Source organism: Sebastes umbrosus, chromosome 12, assembly GCF_015220745.1.
Source record: "Sebastes umbrosus isolate fSebUmb1 chromosome 12, fSebUmb1.pri, whole genome shotgun sequence".
In the NCBI taxonomy this organism is placed as follows: domain Eukaryota; kingdom Metazoa; phylum Chordata; class Actinopteri; order Perciformes; family Sebastidae; genus Sebastes; species Sebastes umbrosus.
The window spans coordinates 20016719-20036924 of NC_051280.1; the positions used below are offsets into that span (position 1 = coordinate 20016719).

Consider the following 20206-nt stretch of genomic DNA (forward strand, 5'->3'; position numbering starts at 1 on the left):
TGTTTACATTTTCATTTTTATTTATCATTATTGTAGGTCTATGGTACGACGGTACGACGGAGTATTAGGGCCACATTGAGGAAAAAAAATAAATCTGAGATTATGAGAATAAAGTTATAGGCTTACAAGAAAAAAGTCGTAATATTATGAGATTAAAGTCATAATATTATAAAGTAGTAATTTTACCTGTTATTTTTTTTCTCTTAAAGTTATGACTTTATTCTCGTAATATTACGACTTTTTTTCCGTAATATTATGACTTTATTCTGTAAATCTCAGATGTTTTTTCCCTCAATGTGGCACTTATACTCCATAGAACATTTGCTCTTTGTCCCTCACTGCATTAGACTTATATACTATATACTTAGACTATAAACTGTGTTACCTTCATCACAATGTTCAAATGTTTTGTGGCTCTAGACAATTTTTTTTTTTTTTTTGTGCCTAAAATGGCTCTTTTGATAGTAACGGTTGCTGACCCCTGGCTTATACTGACAATGACTGACATGGATACTATTGTGATGGCTCATAGGATTTCCATTGAATCCGTAATAAGAACTGAGTATTAAAATACCTGAAGAGTTCTTGTGTATTGATATGTTTTGTTTATCCATGACCTTTCTAAGCTTGTAAAACAGGTTATGTTTTTGATACTATCATCACACATCCTTTTTCCAATGAACAAAACTACAGAAAGGTGATAGTGCATATTATTCCCAGTCCTTCTCTTTCAAAGGTCTTTGGAAAGTTAATTTTAGTTTTTCTGAACAACACTTCCCCGTGACACAACACATCAATCAATCATACCTGACAACAACATACACACAAACAGCCACAGCTGGCCACAAAAGACCTAACTGATTCTCAATCATGGATACATAAAATTCAAATTGTAGAGAATACAACACAGGGAGAGTATCCGCAAATAAGTCTAAATTAAAATATATATACATATACATACATACATACATACATACATACATATACATAAGCCTATACATACACATATACATACCTACATACACACACATATACATATACACACATACATATATATACACATACATACATATATATATACATACATACAAACACATACATACGCATATACATACACATATACATACCTACATACACACACATATACATATACAAACATACATATATATATACATACATACATACATACATACATACATACATACATTCACATACATACGCATATACATACACATATACATACCTACATACACACATAATATACATATACACACATACACATATACATACACATACATACATATATATATATATATATATATATAAAAATAGAAAAAATAGAAAAAATAAATAATAATAATAATAATAATAATAATGATAAAAATGATAATAATGAATAGATAAATTAAATTAAATATAAAAAAAAAAAGGAAAAAGAAGATACTACTAATGGCTACTCAGAGATTACTGTAGTGGGTTTCTCAAAAAAATGACAATTCACAGTCCTTTCTGAGCAGCAGCAGGCAAAGCAAGTTTATTTATATAGCACATTTCATACACAAAGGCAATTCAAAGTGCTTTACATATATAAAAGCAAGATACAAAAGCACAAGATAAAAATGAATTAAAAGAATATAAAAGTATAAATTAAAAAAATAATAATTAAAAGTATAATAAAAACAATCAGAAGACAGTAAGGTGCAGCAGCATGTGTTTAGTGTAACAGCGACCTCTGGTGGCGGTTTGGGTGAAGTAGCAAGCAAAGCTAACTCTCCACTACTTACTTAGCTAGCTCACTTGTCCACCTCGAGATTTAACAAATCTACTCCACAGAAGTGTGTCAAATGAATACAGCATCAAGGATATGCTCTCACTGAATTAAAACACACGCCTCACAGAGACACGTTGCTCCACAGCACAGCAACAGAGCACTGCAGTAAGTTCACACCTCACACGGACTGAATCGGTGTCTGTCTGCAAATGTGTGCTAACGTTAGCTTAGATTAGCATCAAGGAGAGCTAACGCTGGCTAGCTGCCGGCAGCAGGCACAGATTCATCTTAACACACAGTTAAAGAGACACAGTTTGGTGTTTGTTTTGAGTTATCTTCATCTGTAGGGCTGTGATTTGATCAAATAATGGGTCAACAGTGTGAAACTGTATTAGCATAAGTAGCTAAAGTTAGCTTCTCTGCTAGCCGGCTAATTCAATGCTAAGTACCATCACAACATGATGTGACTGGCTATTTCAGCTGTTATGATATGCTTTTTGTTTCCTCTTCTTTGCAGGCAGCCATGTCAGGAATTAAAAGGAAAATAGAAGGCAATGATCCAGACTATGATGACATTTCTCTGGTCCAAAATAGTAAGAGAAACAAAGCAGCTGAACATAATGGTAAGTGATGAAGTCATCATCAGTAAACACAGTAGTACACCTGCTGCTTTCACATGTTGTGATCACAGGTGATCTTTAATAACTGTGTGTGTTTCCTCCTGCCTTTATCAGCCCGAGAAACAGCAGTACAGAAGATTGAAACCATCATCAGAGAGCAGTTTTCTCTGGAGATGAAGAACAAAGAGCATGAGATAGATGTGATAAGTCAGGTATGTGGAGGAGGATGATGGGAAAAGTGTCTTTTCTTCATTTCATTGTACTTGTATTTCTCTTGTTTTTGTATCAGTAATGCAGATATACAGAAATGAACTCACTTATGTTTACAGAATAAAGCAAAAAGCATTTTGGTTGTTTTTCCAATCCCCCCTCGGCACAACACAAAGCGCCTGGGTCAGTCCTTCATGCTGGTAGCCATCAGGCTCCACAACCAAGACTGACCCTCATATGAGAACCATGAGGACCTTAAGAACTTTAAACACGCACTATCTGCAACCACCTTGAACTCTAACCACTGTCACACTTTACACTTACTTTACACTATACATCCTATATACCACTTTATAGACTGCACATATGTACATATTACATTTACTTATTGTACATACTACATTTATTTATTGACGGACTGCACACACTATGTTCACCCATTCACTCTGTATCTTTTATATCTCTATTATTGTTTTTATAATTTTTGTATACCTTTACCTCTCCTGTGTTTCACTCTGTTGCTGCTTTGACACCTGAATTTCCCTCCGGGGATTAATAAAAGTTATCTCATCTTATCTTATCTTATTAATTTGCAGCGACTCAATGAAGCCAGGAGGATGATGGACAAGCTAAGGGCATGCATAGTGGCCAATTACTACGCCAATGCTGGAACAACAAAGCTCCCAGAGGTGAAATACCATATATTCATACTGAGCTGCTCTAAGGTAGTGATATAGCATAGTTTTAAAAAAAAATGACTTGCTCCCGCACACACTTTTTCTCTGCTTTATTAGTCAACGTTTCGGTCAACAAGGACTTTCTTAATGTCCTGATGAAGGTCCATGTTGACCGAAACGTTGACTAATAAAGCAGAGAAAAGTGTGTGCGGAAGCAAGTCATTTTTTTTAAAAAGTACATATTGGAGGGGATCTACTCGCAGCACCACAAACAATTTTGAGAATGTGCATGTTTTCCTCTCCTTGAAGTGGTATAGCACAGTAGCAGCAACCACTATTTCCTCTGTGTCCTAGCATGCTGCTAAGAGTGACCCTGCCGTGCTAAACCATCCAGCCATCCGTCGGTTCCTGGAGTCCCCATCCCGGTCCTCTTCCCCTCTCAACCAGGGCTCTGAGACTCTTTCTCTGGCCCACTCCGAGTCCGAGTCCCTCTCACAACAAGGAGAAGGAGCTGAGAGAGATGGAGAGGTAGCATGGAGAGAGGACGGCAGCAGGCAGGAGCGCAGACCAGGGCGCAATACGGGCAAGGTGAGTTCAACTGACAAAGATGACAGGCTTGTTTGTTTGTTATTTGATGAATGCAAGTCAGCATTAATCTTGCATCTTTTTATCTTTCATCAAGCGTGTAATGTGCTCCATTATTTGTTGTAGGACACATTTGGCGTGCCATTGTCCTTAGGAGCAGAGCAGAGGGTGACCTACCACACAACTGGAAATGAAGCCTCTAGACTCTATGCAAAAAAGACAATCGTAGTGGGGAACGTGTCCAGGTACGTAAGCAAAAGTTTTACTCACTCGGTCATCTTTCTGACTTAGTATGTTGTAGATCGGGGGCCCTGTTCGCAAACATTATGAGAGTACTCTTAAGAGAGCTCCTAATTTACTCTTAAACATTTCTAGCATGTAGTCCTAGCTTAGAGATTTAGGAAACTTCTCAGAGCAACTCTGAGCGAGGAAGGGACAGAAACTCTTACCTGAGTGAGGAGGTGTGTACTCCGTTGCAAGGTATGACACGCTATTTTAAAAAGGTGCGATTGGTTGATGCACTCTGATGCGAAATGCACGCTTAGTGATGATGGGCATAGAAAGGACAGTGAAATAGGTAGGTCTAATCATAATAAACTTTATTTATATAGCACTTTTCAAAATAAGTTTGCAAAGTGCTTCACAGATATAAAAACAGAAAATACAGAGTGCAGTTACAAATGAAAAAGTTCAATGCATCCAAAAAAAATAGAAACCTAGATAAAAAAAAAATGAAAAAAATCTTAAGAATAAATCAATGAATAAAAGCAAAACAAAAAATAATTAGTATTTCATTATATTTTTAAAAGAGGACAGACGTAATATAAATGTATCCATATAATTTAGTCTCTATTAAGACTGTGTAATTAATTATGCATACTTTTTTATGTAATGAACATTTCTGTTGAAGTAATTGTAAGCCATGCTTTAAAAGTAACCAACAAACTGTTTGAAATCACAAGCCTAATTGTGCAGTAGCCTATTCACATGCTGATAGTTATATTTATTAGCTTACATTTATTTGCTGCCATGCTGGTAATTTTAGTATTTAATCTCTTTAATTAACTCGCTGTCATTCAGTATTTGGAGAATATTTCTTCTACCTCTTGGTTTTTCTGCCATTTTCTCCTCTGCTTAAGTAGCTCTTGAGCTTTTTCAAAATTCTCCTCCCTACTCCTAACAGTTTTTCATCTTAGGAGCTCTCTTAAGGGCTAAGATGCTTTGTGAATGACCTTTATCATCACCAGGATCTAGTCTTAACTGGAAGGGGAAATTCTTAGAAAACGTCATAATTCACTAGTTCACTAGAAGCAACTATTTGTACTAGGAAGCGTTATGAATATGGCCCCAGGTCTTTAGAGGTTAGGGGCCTCCCTGGAAGTCATGAGACTGTTTACATGATGTCTATTTTTTGTTCTTCTCGTGAACTGTTCAATAGGTTTCAGATTACAAATAGACATTCCTTTATTTTGATGCTTATTTTGATGGGAAGTCAGAATGTTTGAAAACCATAACATCAAAGTTTGTATTTTCATCAAAACCTTAGACATGGTATATGGCAAATCTGTCAATATTAAAAACAATGACCTGTTGATAACAATGAGGTGTTAGTCATAGATACTAATATCACTTAAAGTACAGAGTAGCTAGATGTTGTCTTAGCTTTTTAGAAGGGATTTGAAAAGTTTGACAATGTGTGAAACCTGTGAATGAATCATAAGCCACACATTGACTTCAGCTTTTGGCAGGTACTTACCCTAGAGGTGTTGTTGTAAACAGTGTGTAGGATTTGGTGGCATCTAGTTGTGTGGTTTCAGATTGCAACCAACTGAATACCCCTCCGCTCTCCCCTCCGTTTCCAAGACTGTGGTATCGAGTGCAAAACTGTTGTAACGCCGTTCGCCTCGTTCAGAGGCCATCCTTACCATAACAACACTACTTTAGGAGCAACAGAAGTCAGATGGCGGCTGGCCAATGTTTTAAATTGAGCTTTGCAGCCAGTCTACCCCTGAGTCTTCTGTTCTTACCTCTTATCTTAATTATTTTCACTATACTTTATCCCTTTGATTTACTGGTGCTAATTCTTTACTCCCCCTGGCTGTTTTTCCTCTTTGTCTGTCACCCTCAGGTACATTCCACCAGATACGCGGGAAGAAAATGACCAGTCTACCCATAAATGGATGGTGTACGTCAGGGGCTCCAGGAGGGAACCCAGCATCGACCACTTTGTAAAGAAAGTCTGGTTTTTCTTGCATCCCAGCTACAAACCCAATGACCTCGTGGAAGTCAGGTTTGTGCGTGTTTGTTTTTCTGCATATTTGAGAAGTGTGCGTGAGCACTCCTCGGTTATGTACACATTTTCCGATATAGGCAGCGCTCCTCTCTTTGTTATACAAATTTGCACATCGGTGCTCTTTTATGTGGTTACCTCAGGCAATAATAGAAGTCAGAGAGATGGGGACAAACTTGATCCAATAAGATGTTCCCTCATGTGTTGTGTTGCCCCTGGACACAATGTTTGCTTTTTAAACTTTTATTATTATTCCAGGTAAGTAGCTTGCCCCACCTTTCTCCACGCTCCACTTGCCAAACTGAAAGAAGTGAGGAAATCATTTTGGATGGATAATAGCACCTGGATGCGTAAGAGACTGTCAGCTGACGTTTAATGAAACAACTTTCAGATCAGCCTCCAAGTGCTGACGTTCACCTTGTGTCACCCGGACTCAGCAGTAAACACACAATTGTGAAAATCCTTTAATAAAGAGTGCCCCCTCGTGGATATTTGATGATGCAGCCCATCCAGCCCAGTCCCCATCAATCATAGCTGAAAGGGAAAAACAATATTTGTGTCTGTGACCTTTTAAGAAAGCCATTATGCAGATTGTATACGCACATCATTAGGTGGGGTCTGTGATGTCAATTAGCACACAATGAGTCAGACTAAAAGTCAACATGACTAATAGTGGTCACACCTGCACTGTGTAGTCAAGTCACTCAGAAAAACATGTGTGTTTAAGTGTTTGCCTTAGCCCAAAGCACGGAGATGTGTAGATTGATGTGGCACAGTTCATTTAGGAGTCTAAAAGGAGTGTTTGGCCTCAGGCTCTGTGGTTAAGTTTAGTTTTTATCCTCTAAAAGTGGCAAACGGATTAAAATTTTGCCCATGGCTTCTGAATAAATGATCTCTTTCATCAGTCAGCCTTATCCTGAGCTGTAGCCTCCTGGCTGTTTCAGCTGACAAGGCACTCACGTAGCTGTAGCAGCAGCTCATAAGCTCCTTCTGACTGACTCAAGTCTTCGTTCCCAGTGAACCCCACACAGGCCCAGTGCTCTCTGCTGACTCTCGACACAGCCTGAATGTAGATTAAGGGATGAACAAAAGTAAGATAGAACAAAAGTGCGTCACTCGTGGGATATTCTTGAATAGACACATACTATTCATGCACATACACATGCCCTTGTAAATGCAGGCAGTCAGATCAGTTTCTGTTGTAGGGATGAAACCCTCAAACTTCAAAGGTGGAGAAGATGAGAAACCTTTAAGTTATTGATTTAAAGAGATTATTAACTAAGTCTGAGTCAGAAACCAGGGGTTGGAGCTTGGTATTTTTTTTTTTAACAAAGTCATTGTGCTGCATCTTCTATGGATCATTTCCCTTCCAGATTTGAATTGTGACGACTTTACATAAGGCTTTTTGTGTTTGTTCCCAGTGAGTCGCCCTTTCATTTAACACGTCGCGGTTGGGGGGAGTTTCCTGTGAGGATCCAGATCCACTTCAAAGACCCTCGCAACAAACGTATTGACATCATCCACCAGCTAAAGGTCAGACCACATCATAGAACCACACCATAAGTCGGCTTGTTTTCCTCTTCAGACTGAGACACGGTATTTTTTTCCACATGCAGTTTTAACGGTGTGTTTATGATGTCCTTTGTGTTTGTGATGACTTCAGTATGTCATCACAAACATACAGAAGTCATGGCTCATATTCTGAAACTGGTCCAGTATTGAGGGAGAGCGCTGTAGACGGCAGCTGCTCACAAGCTGCAATATGGTGCTGTTGGGGCAAGCTGGCACCGTCATTTACAGCCACTAAAAGTGCTTGTTGTTGTCATGACAGGCTCTGATTGGTATTATAACGGTCTGACATTATGGAAAGCTCAAGGAGAGGTGTTGTTCTGAAATCTCGCAAGGTGACGTGTTGCCGGAAGACAGTGATTTAAGCCAGAGTATACGGATATTCAGATTTCATAACGAGACTTCCCCTTGAGCGGGACACAATAACAAACAGACCGGATCAAGAGAAAGGTAAAGAAAACGGTTTTATTTCTCTGTAGGATCCTTTCCATAATGTTGTCAGACACAATCTGAGCCTGTCAGTGGCAAAAATAAGCACTTTTAGCGAACGTAATGTTACGTTGACGCTGCTACTTTCCCTCGCAGCCGGTTACAGTGTTCTCCCTCGATACTGGACCGATTTTTTAAAAAAAAAAAAAAAAAAAAAAAAGGTTGTCTCCATTAGTTACTTAGACACAAAAACATGGGGAAATAGAGTCCAGGGTGAAAAATACTGAAGTTACCCTTTAACGTACTCTTTGTATACTTGGACCTACTTAATTGGTGTGGACACATTACCATAAATTTTAAAAAATATAGGTTTCAGAATTTACAACTTAGTAGGATCGCTTAAGATATGTATTGTGTGACAAAAGACTTTGGCATAGTTAGTAGATACATTGCTGTAGACATACTGTGTATTACAACTAGACCATGAAAACCTCATGAGAATGTTTAAGTAATTTGATTTAGTCATTATTATGAGCAAGCATCTATAAAAAGTATTGGACTTTGCAACTATGAATAGTGATTATAATTCAGTAATCCAGCCCACTATCTCTACTTTATTCCCTAAACTCAATAAAAGTCTTTATTATCTGTTCTTTTCCTACAGCTGGACAGAACATACACTGGGCTGCAGACACTTGGGGCAGAAACTGTAAGTTATAAATGTTCACTCTGTTTTTCTGCAGTGACTTTTCTCCCTTTAGAGCTTTACTCTGACAATGAGCTATATTTGTTCCAGGTGGTTGATGTTGAGCTCTATAGGAACTCTCTTGGGGAGGACTACATCCCTCAGCCCTCTTCCTCCAAGGTGACTCACAGAGCAGCCAGCCCCACGTTGGCCACCTCCCTGGCCCAAAGTTATGGATGCTCCAGTTCTCCGATCTCGCATGATTCCAGTGTAGACAAAGGTACACACACACAGAAACATAAATCATGAAAAAGTATATTTACACTGTAGTAAATAAGCTCTTCCAGTCCTTGAGGGTGCCGGCATCCTCGGCCGACTTTACTTTCTTACAGTGGGTGTAGCAGGCTCAGTTTTAGAGCTAGAGTGGAGGCGCTGGTATCACATGAAAGGAATCCATTGGTAACAACCATGTCTTGCTAGCTTGTCGGTAGTGAGGCTATATAACGCTCTGAAGTTAGGCTCAATTTTGGCGATTTTCACAGGGGTCCTTTGACCTCTCATATGTGAAGGAAAATGGACTCTATGGGTACCCACGAGTCTCTCCCCTTTACAGACATGCCCACTTTATGATAATCACATGCAGTTTGGGGCAAAAACAACGCAGTATAAATGTGTTATTTTTGCCTATTCTAAAAATGGTTTCTGCATACTGGGGTCCCTAAACAGTATTGGAATTTCATAAATTGGGTATGACTGGAAAGTTGACGACTCTTGTGGATCCAATGAGCCAATTTTATTCATGTGTGATGATGTTAGTCCCCATAGGAGCCATTTCATTATAGTGACACCATTTTTGGAAACTTGACCTCACAGTATAAAATGACCTGTGGTGACCTCTAGGATAATCACAGCGTCATGAAACTTCTCAACCACAAGCTAGAGACCTAGGGCATTCAGAGGGTGTGTGGCTTTCCTGGGTATACTGACAATACGGGGGTTTCTGAGCAGTTTCCAGAACAGAAGTGCTTGCCATCCAGTGCCTGAAAAATTCAATTCTTGAGGGATTTTTGATGTTAAAAAATTGTTAAATTTAGCACCAGATCTGTGTAACAAATGGTATCAACCCAAAAATTGCTGCAACAACTTATGAGACATAAGTGAACATGGGAATGACCATCATATACTTCTATCATAATGTTCTAAATCCTTATCCTTATGTTTTCACTAATGGGTCCCCATTTTGTTTGTATCCTTCATGCGCATGAAGAACCACATGCACACGCACAAGCATGTCGGTAATGTGAAGCATATTCCTGCTGCTGGTTTCATGCTGCTTTGTTTTAACACATAAAGAAACATTGCGCCAATAAAGGCAGCTGCTGGCTAGTAAACATGGATGTAAACAAGGCAGGATTTGGAATATTTTAAAAATCGTCTCTGCAAATGTTTATTATGTTTATTAGGCCTCAAGGATACACATAATTCAATTTGATGAGAAACTGAATGTGAACGTAACTTTTGATTATTTACAAGAATGGCACGGCACCTGCCTGTTTGTGTATATTGGACTGTTGTAGACGCTCACTATACCCAGTAGGCCACCCTGCTTCCTCAGTTACAAGATACTAATATTCATTAAATGATAAGCCAGGTTCTCATTTACAAAAACAATCATTTATCATCATTAGGTAGGAGTTTTGTACTCTTATTCTGGATATATTATATTTTTACATCTGTAACTCTTCCAGATGAGGTTGAAAGGGAGAATAAAGGAAATGCACTCTCTCATTTCCATCTAGGTTTCATCAAAGCGGAGATGGGGAGGTCCGCTGGTGGCCATAGCTCCGGCCTCACAGCTGGTGAACGCACGCCAACCCGACCTAAAGTTGGCGACAGGATCACTCTGGGTTCCCATGGCAACTCTGCCTTCCAGCCGATCACAGCAAGCTGTAAGATTGTCCCACAAGGACAGCCGCCCAGCCCTGCTGAGTCTCCCGGGAAATCGTTCCAACCAATCACCATGAGCTGTAAAATTGTTTCAGGTAAATGTCTCCACCCAGTGGCCATCTCATAGTGTTTCTAAAGAATTTTTCATAGCTCTGCATGCCGCCTAACAGCCTTCTTTCAAATTCTTTTTAGAAAACTCTTTTATTTCATATTTTAGGCAGGTAAAATATGAACACCACTAAGAAACACTGACAGCAAACACTTAATTGTCTTGATATTAAACTTTGTCAAGTTCCAATATTCACACAATTGTTCTGTCCCGTGTATTTTGCACGCTTTGTTCCCTGGCATTGAGGCTCATTCTTCACTTGGTGTAATTATTTAAAATGCACCCATTGTTAAGAATATGCTGTGCTGCACAGGAGGGAACACGACTTCTCCTCCAGGCACACATTTGCTGTACTAGGCAAAATTTTTAGAAATGGTTTCTGCAGAAAAAAAAATGTTTCTACCTCATCTGACTTTAAATCAGCATTTTGGATAGTTCAGTCAGGACCACTTTAGTCAAAGAGAAACTTTATTTCCATTTGCAGTAATATACTGTATGTATTGGGCGTGATGGCTCTGTTCTGGGACCTCCCTGCCCTTCCATTTGCATACATGGAAAGCCAAAGGCAGGGAGCGCAGCAGCCATGAGCAGAGCTTGACTTCGTGGCCTGCCTGAAATAACACTACGCTCAATTTTAATTTGTTAAATTCAATTAATGTCAACTTGACCAGCAGTGACCCGAATGACAACATTACAAGGCTGCTGGCTCAAAGGCCACCAAGAGGGAAGGAATAGACATCATTTACATGTTCATATATATTTGTTGATAACATCCCCATTATTCATCTAATACGCGGTGTGCTTTCTCCCCCGCAGGGTCTCCCATCTCCACCCCGAGCCACTCCCCGCTGCCTCGCACACCCATCACCTCCACCCCTGTCCACGGCAAGCAGAACTCTTCATCAGTCCTCAATAACCCTTATATCATTGTCGACAAGCCCGGCCAGGTGATCGGCATGGCTTCCTCATCCGCCGCCTCCACAGGTACACATCTCCTTCTCGGTGTCAAAGTGCCGCTTGAAATCGGAAGTGGACCTGCAGCGAAATCGAGAAGCGGTGTCTAAGCCGCCCACATAGAATATAAAAATGGCTGTGAGGAATGTACTCTATAGCAGAACAAATGATGAACAATACCCTCTAGACTCTCCTTTACTCTTTCTCTATTTCTCTCTCTTTATTTTGGTACTTTTTTCTTGCTCATCCTCTTTCACCCTCCTTCTTATCCAGCTCTTTGTTCTTCCTCTCTTCTTTTATTTTTTTCTATGTCCTGTTTCTCTCTTTTGTTCCCGTTTTGCACTCAATGTGTGACGTGTGGTGAGCCAGCAGGATGGTTTCTGGATGAGAGGTTACCATGGTGACTGAGCTGCTGTGTTTCATAGCCAGATTAGGATGAGACTCCACGCTCACATCAAGTCCTGTATGTGTTTGTGTGTGTGTTTATTTCCCCGTGAACAAGGTGTGCAATTATATGCAATGATGAGTGCACTGTCAGATGAAGCAATTGTGCACTTTATGTATGCGTCACCCTATCATGGAGCAGAGTCATCTTACATCACCAAGGCTATTCCATTTACCTCCTCACATCAGCAGTGTCGGTTCATGTTCCACTTAAGAGTTCTTTCGCTTAGATTGCTCACTCTTTCTCGCCCACTCAGCCACTCCCACTCTTCCTCCACAAATGCACAGCTCAACCAGATCTGGCAGCAGGGCCGGAGTGCCAGTAAGTGATGTTTTATCAAACTGGATGATGTGGGCGTTGTGGCTGATTCACCAATCCTGGGATAAAACAAATTTTAATGCAGTAGGTACGGGACGAAACTTGGTTTGCTCGGCTTAAACACCCACGCTGAGTAACCCTGACAGGGAACTGTCACCTCGCAACGCAATGGCCTTGATGTCTGTGGACAGGATGGCAGGAACTGCAGTGAACCATCTCCTGCACAGTCATCTCCTCCATGACTTATTGTTTGTGTTTTTGTGTAAATCACTCCACAGGAAGCCCCTCAGCCAAACAGTCTCAAGGCGCTCGCTCTCCAGCCCCCAAAGTTCACACTGGCACCTTCCTCTCCTCAGGGATGAAGGTGAGTTGGTAGAATTTGAATGGTGTCACCCTTTAACATGAGCTAAAACATCTCTTGAGCTGTTCTTAGAGCAGCAACGATTAATTGATTAGTTGTCAACTATTAAATTAACCGCCAACTGTTTTGATAATCGATCGGTTTGAGTAATTTATTTATTTATTTTCTGGTTTCTTTACTCCTCTATGACAGTAAACTGAATATCTTTGAGTTGTGGACAAAACAAGACATTTGAGGACGTAATTTTCAGACATTTTATAGACCAAACAACTAATCGATTAATCAAGACAATACTCGACAGATTAATTGACAATGTAAATAATCTTTAGTTGCAGCCCTAATCTGTTCCCACCAATGTGAAGTGTCTGTCCCTGTAGTATCTGTATCTTTAACGAAGCGGTGTGGTATTAATAGTAGGCCAGGGTGCTATCTTCAGCAGATGTGAGTGCCTTGGCAAGCTATTTAAATGGGACATCACTCTAAAGATAGGAGGAGGGGGTTTGGGGTGCTTTTGCAGAGAGAATTGCATGGTTCTGTTTCACTCAGTGTCAATACCCCGCTGTAAAAATCCTCCCACTCCCACATGCTCATCCTCCCGTCAGCATCCACAAAGAATGAAATACGATTTCACTTAAAAATTCTGTTTTATCACAGTGGTACACTCAGCGTCTCAGATTCAAGAGTTGTCTCTGTTGTAGGCTGCTGGTACCTGCTGTGGTACTAAAGGCCAGGGGTAGATGGGGAATATAAAAACATCTCCTTGATGAATAAATTATGATTTTCAAAAATCGGTTTTAGGCAACAAATCTCTTCTCACTGCTCTGCATCCTGTAACCTGTTGGAAAAAAATAAGGGGGTCTTAATTTTAAAGTAAAGATGTATCATTAATCACGAAATTATGCTACCAATAATTCAGAGTGGCCTTCCTGTTACAATCGTTCTCTCCATGTGCACTCAATTTTGTGCAGGTTATTATCAAGCAGGAGCCAGGGGAAGTTTCAACACATCAGCAGCAGATGGTTTCCACAGTAACCAGCCAGCAGCAACCTGCCGCTACAGCAGCACACCAGTTTGTCGCAGTGAAGGGAGGTCACATGATCTCCATGTCGGCCCAGAAACAGGCTGGAGGGGCCACAGGGGCCACAACTAGCAAGGTCAGTCTAATACCCAACACAACCTCACACAGAAGCACATCAATCATTTACATGTTAATAGTGATGCACAAGTTCCAGTCATTCAAAAACTATATTTGGCCCCTTCTCTCATTTCTAGATGTTAGGTATTCCTGTTAGCTCAACGCTTCAGTCAGCAGTCAAACAGGTGGCTATCAGCAGTGGACAGATTCTGGTCGCCAAGGGCAACCCCTCTGTCTCCAAGGTGATGGGTGGGAAGCAGGTTTTGGCTCAGGGAGTCGCTAAAGCCATCGTCAGCGGAGCCAGTGGCATCTCTGGTCAGCAGGCTGCTGCCAAGGCGGCTGGTGGTTCAAGTGGCAAGAGTGGAGGTCAGAGTTCACACACACACACACACACATACAAAAGCATGTGATGCACAGGACACTAAGGCAGCACAAGTAATAGTACAATTATTATAATAATTTCGAATTCCACATGAAATTACATGGGATATGCACATTTTATAAAGTTGTATATTATGTCACTATTGTGTTAAAATCATTTTCTGACTCAAGGTATAGTATATCAGCTTGGTTTAGACCAGGAAAATATATTCTTATTGTTATATATTTGCAGTACAATTTCAGAGGTGGATGTATTATCATTTTTTTCTTTCTGCGTATGTCCTCAGTGATGGCTACTCTCCAGCTGCCAGCCAACAACTTGGCCAATTTGGCAAATTTGCCTCCTGGCACCAAACTCTATCTGACCACCAACAGTAAGAACCCCTCTGGGAAGGGCAAGCTGCTTCTCATCCCGCAGGGAGCCATCCTCCGAGCCTCCAGTGCAAGTGAGACATGCTGCATCCTATATTCATCTTTTTAAATACAGACATTGGCACAATAACACAGTGTCGGTTAATACTTATTTAGACATGCCCTCCTCCTTTCTTCAGACTGACATACATGACACACTTCTGTCAAGCTCTTTTGGGTTTGAAGACCAGGAAAATAGTTTCTTTGACTGTTTTAAGTCTCGTTGGACTTACTACCTTCCAACGTGACACTCTGTTAGGGCCTGTGTCCCTGTAGCGTCTTTTTCAGACAGAAAAAGCACAGCTGGGGAGCGCTTCATTCCAGCATTTCATCAAAAAAGCGCTCCAAAAAATGTTTCTGTGACAACAATATCTTGACAGCATATCACCACTCTAACCAACGTTGTATGATAGACTAGATTATCTGTTTGGGCTACTATGTATTTGTTTGACATTGTTTTTTCACCATGCGCACCAACCGGAGAAAGAAGTAATTAAGTTAACAATACGTTAACAGAAGGTTGACTGTACAGCTAACAAGCTTACAACGCGCATGGTGATAAAAGCAACAACACTCATCGGCAACATTCAGTGTCCAGCCGATCTGCTCCCACAGATTGGCTTTTCGGTCTTTGTTATGATAATGTCTGTCTGACATATCATAAAGCTCTTGATAGACTGACATGGCCAAAACAAGCTTCTCTTCCAGTTTCTTGGTAACTATGGTGACAAGTCCCGCCGGATGATTGGTTTCCTGAAAAGGAGCAGCGGCGACGTCCCGAGCGCTTTTCTGAAAAGTTCAGAGATTTTTCGACCAGAAGCGCTCGGAGCAGCCACGCAAAAAAGCAGCAAAACACATAACATGAGCCAGCAGATAACTCTTTGGGGTTAAGTTGAGCTTCCTGGACACTTTAAGGGGCTCATGTAGTCATGCTGCTCAGACAAACTGACACAATATCAAGCCTTCAAATATAATACAACCTCCACTTTAAAAAATGTTTCCAGGAAAAAGAAAAAAAAGAATTGTCTTGGGCCTATACGATAATAATTATGATAATTTAATGTCAAAGTGCATGTGTCGAAAGCCTGAGAATAGTTCAGCATCTTGCTATACACAACACATTACTTCTAGCATGTAATAGCACATATTGTTCTCCTTGTGTGTCTCTTACATGGTCGTCTGAAATTGTCTGGGACTAACTGAAACTCATACATGAATCTGTAGGTGACTCAGTATCCGGGGTTAGTGTCCCAACCAGATGACTAACGTCCCGTCTTTCTCCTCCATGCCTCAAGTTTTAGGCAGCTGTATCAAAAATGTTATTGCTCTCAGCTCATCATAAAGTTTGGAAAAAAGTAAGAAACCAACTTCTGTAGTGACTCTACAGTTTGAGGCATGCTGGGTGGCAGTTACAGATTTTGGTTGCGACACTACCTTCTGGACAGTGACTCAGGCGTAGTCATCTATTTCTTTCTGCTGTTTTTTTTAATGTGTACTGCGAGCTAGAATCCTTCACAAAGCACACTCCCTGTCAAATTGCAATGAGATTAAAGAGATTAAGCAGCATCCTGTATTTTATCTAAAATACAAATTTCACAGTAGTAAACCAACATTACTCTGTTTAGCTCTGTATACTCTGTAAGTAAAATATGCTTTATATTTGAAATTCCACAAATGAATGAATAGAAGATGAGCTGTAATTTGGGATAAAGAATAACAGGATTGTTTATCAGATTTGAGACTGATGTGTATGTGGCTGTCTGTAATTTAGGTCAGCAGTCCCAGAGCGGCTCATCGGCAGGCGCAGGCAACTCTCAGACCTCCTCCTCCTCCTCTTCCTCTTCCAGCAGTCTGCCTTCCAACCTCTCCTACACCTCCTATATCCTTAAACAGACCCCACAGGTGGGTAGAAATGCATTTACACTATAATGCAAACCTCAGAGACGCTCATACTATTGTATAAAAAAATCTCTTTGATGCGTTTTGTGTTGTTGGTTATTCTCATTTTTATTTAGTATTTATTTGCTGGCATGTTTTGAGCAGAGTTTGAAGTGCTTCATCAAAGTCTGTAGGAAACTGAGGGACATTTAATATTCATCACCACAGTTACAAAAAGAACAGATTTCAGATTTTACTCCCTTATGGCATGACAGGACTTGCACAGTCTGCAAATGGGGTTTCTTTTTCCTTGGTGAATCTCAGATTTTTGTATTCTAGGAGAGAGGTTGAGCCCAGCGTGTTCTAAATTAGACACATTCATTATAGCAGCATTGATCCTGCAATCAGCTTTAGAACAGGGCCGTCTGTGCATTTAGCCGACAGCACATAATGAAGTTGTCCGCAGAGGTTTCCACCTACGTTTAAAGTAAGAAATCTGGGTTGTGTTTCCTAATAATCATCAATCTTCAAGACTGTTTTCTACAAATATTCTTTAATATATTATATATATATACATATAAGTGTATATCTCCTTAAACAGCTAAAGAGATAGACAGACTCTCTCTCTCTCTCTCTCGCTCTCTCGCTCTCTCGCTCTATCCAGTTAAAAGCTAAAAGGATGATGTATTGATTTCAAAGAAGGCTAATTACATTTTTCTGTAAGCTATTAGGATATATAAAAGATGAAGCCGTTGATGTAATGGATGCTTTTTACATGTTTAGAATCGTCATACCTTCACATTATCAAAATGTACCTTAATGTTCTGCACAGCATAATAAGGATTACATGTTAATCTTAGCTTTAAGATTGGTTTAAGGGCACTGCACCCTGTTTTCCCCCTATTTGTTCAGCGACTTTGAATACAATCAAAGTAACATGTTGTTGTATTTCTACCCTATCCCTATCCCTGCTTATCCACAGGGCACGTTTCTGGTTGGCCAGCCAGCACAGGGTTCAGGAAAGCAGGGAGGTTCAAGTTCGGCAGGTCATGCATCATCATCTCCAGCAACCGTTACCCAGCAGGCCATCCGGGTGACAGCTGGACAGAAGGCGGCTATCCTGGCTCAGGTCAGTTTGGGTAACAAGACTGAAGGCAGGACTGGTCCTCCACAATGTCTCATACTAATGTAATTACTACTGGCTTGTCTTTGGTGTATACATCACTAAGGGCAAGGTCACACAGTTTGTGTCTTCGCATTGCGTGGACTTAGGTGAACTTTGACTTGCGAAGTCGAAACCTCAACCAGTAGCAAAGAGGTGTGTGTGGATGAGGTGTGTCTTGTCTGTCAACAAGACGACAAGCAAACAACTTCTAAAATTCTTGTTTTCTGAATGGAGTTTGGATCGATCAGGGCTATGCTATGCTAAAATTGTATTTGCAGAAATAGGGCAGCAACTTTATTGTTTATACTGATACAATTCATACACAAATTTTTGTCCAGTCTACAAATATGAGGTACTATCATAGAGCCCTGGGTGCCTACAGACTGCTACAATAATTTTTTCCTCCATTTCTGATTTAAAAACATCAAGATTTCAGTGTCGACAGGAGAATATCAATGCTGATAGGCTTTTACGACACAGCGTCACGTGAATTTCTCTTGAAAAATTTCAGTGATGCAAAATTTGCGTATTTGTATGTATTTGCTTCTTTGCGTTGACTTTGTATATAATTGTGCTGTGCTAAAAGTTCGCTTTGCATTTGGTGTGAACGCACCATCACCATCCCAGGACAATGACCAGTACAGTTTTGAGACACACTCGAAGACCTCCTTTGGTGTTTGCAGGCACTTTTGCTCCTACTGAGAATCCCTGGTTGTCCTGCTCACTCTCCTCACTGAGATATAGATTTTTTTTTTCTTTCCCACTGCTTTACACCACTAATAATCTAATAATAGTAATCTGTGTTTACTGCCCTCTTAACTTTGACAGTATGTGACCTTCACACATACCAGACCTGTGCTTCCAGTTTGACACTACAGTCCTATCTAATCTCAGAGTTTACAGGCTAAACTGATTGTGGAAAGGCGTACCTACTGTATGTTGCTTAGTGTGGTATCCATGAACAGAAAAAGAACATTAAAAGAGGGCTGTGAATAAGCATCACTGTGGACATCATGCGATCTGTGCATTGACTGGCAGACATGTCTGATTTACCAGCCATTGACCAAAGACATTTCCCACCCTGGACTTAGCTGTCACACTGTTTTGATGGGTTCTGTGAGTGTTTCCTGATTGTCAGACTAAAACTAAATTAACTATGCTTTAAACAGAGATCAGAGCAATAGTTATGGCTAATTCCCCTCATTCTTATAATGCTGTTCTTTCTTCCCTTTGTCAGTACATTTGATGAGTTCTCTGATCTCAATTTTCCCTCTAGAAAAAAGCCAATTTCTTGCGCTTATTTTTAGCAAGGAGCATTATGATTTGAGTCAAATTGAAATGATGTAATTACTGTTTGTTGTGAAGGTAGTCTATGGCCTTTCAGAGGATTGTCTTAAAACTCTTTCACAAACCCTGTGTATGACATACTGTAGTATATTGACCTGCAGCTAATATTTGACAATTTGACTGTTTGACTTTACATAACAACGTAACCAGCTTATCAAAGTCTGGAGAGAAAATTCACTTTTAATTTTGTCTTGATTTACTGTGACAGACTGTGCTAACTGATTTTCTGCCACATCACTTGCTTCCTTTCCAGTTTAAGTATGTTTAGACCGTTGTTGTGGATTGTAAGTGAATGGTTGCTCTCTTTGATTGACAGGTGGTGGGCGGCTCCCAGGGTGCACAGGTGAAGTTGTCTGACGGTTCTGTTAAGACGGTCACAGCGGCGGCAGCAGGCCACTTGTCGAAGCCGGGGACGACCACATTGAGGATGACAGGTGGAGTCATCACCACTGCCAGTTCCACCCCCGGCTCTGTCAGCGCTGCAGCAGCAGCCAGTCAACAACAGGCTAGTTTCACGCTCCTCATATTCTTCTGTTTTATTCAGCCAGACAGCTGTTCATTTTTAAAAGTCTTTTCAAACCAAACAGTCTTTAATGCTTGCAAACTGGTTATTTTGTTTTCAAATGCCCCAGATTTTCCTAACTAGTTTCATTTCCACCAAGTTTGATATAAATTATTTAATTTTCCAATTACAAAAATAATTGATTTGAATGTTTTTTTTGTGATTTGAGGATTATTTTCATGGTGAAGTTGGATGCTTTTGCAGAAGGAATAATTTTCGTTGTCTTTATACTTTTGTTCAAGTGGGATAAATGTTCTAAATGTTTACCACTGCAGTATGAATACATAGAAAACAGGAGTGACCCAGTGAGTGCAGTAGCAAGGACAGTGTTGTATGTGTCAGAAAGAGCAGAGTTTA

At 40.3% G+C, this 20206-nt stretch overlaps 1 protein-coding gene across 3 annotated transcripts in view; it reads left to right on the forward strand.

The window, feature by feature from the left end:
- The first annotated feature begins 1729 nt into the window (after positions 1-1729).
- The window catches only part of yeats2 (YEATS domain containing 2), a 28697-nt gene continuing 10220 nt past the window's right edge, over positions 1730-20206 (forward strand). For all 3 annotated transcript variants that reach the window (XM_037787878.1, XM_037787879.1, XM_037787880.1), the window contains exons 1-19: positions 1730-1936; positions 2289-2394; positions 2506-2603; positions 3198-3290; positions 3633-3866; positions 3990-4108; positions 5992-6153; positions 7575-7686; positions 8816-8860; positions 8948-9116; positions 10636-10878; positions 11709-11876; positions 12888-12973; positions 13939-14124; positions 14243-14471; positions 14774-14932; positions 16669-16799; positions 17758-17904; positions 19604-19792. In XM_037787878.1, the coding sequence (XP_037643806.1) occupies positions 2295-2394; positions 2506-2603; positions 3198-3290; positions 3633-3866; positions 3990-4108; positions 5992-6153; positions 7575-7686; positions 8816-8860; positions 8948-9116; positions 10636-10878; positions 11709-11876; positions 12888-12973; positions 13939-14124; positions 14243-14471; positions 14774-14932; positions 16669-16799; positions 17758-17904; positions 19604-19792 (2670 nt within the window). In that variant the 5' untranslated portion in view covers positions 1730-1936; positions 2289-2294. The remainder of the gene's footprint in view (positions 1937-2288; positions 2395-2505; positions 2604-3197; positions 3291-3632; positions 3867-3989; positions 4109-5991; positions 6154-7574; positions 7687-8815; positions 8861-8947; positions 9117-10635; positions 10879-11708; positions 11877-12887; positions 12974-13938; positions 14125-14242; positions 14472-14773; positions 14933-16668; positions 16800-17757; positions 17905-19603; positions 19793-20206) is intronic.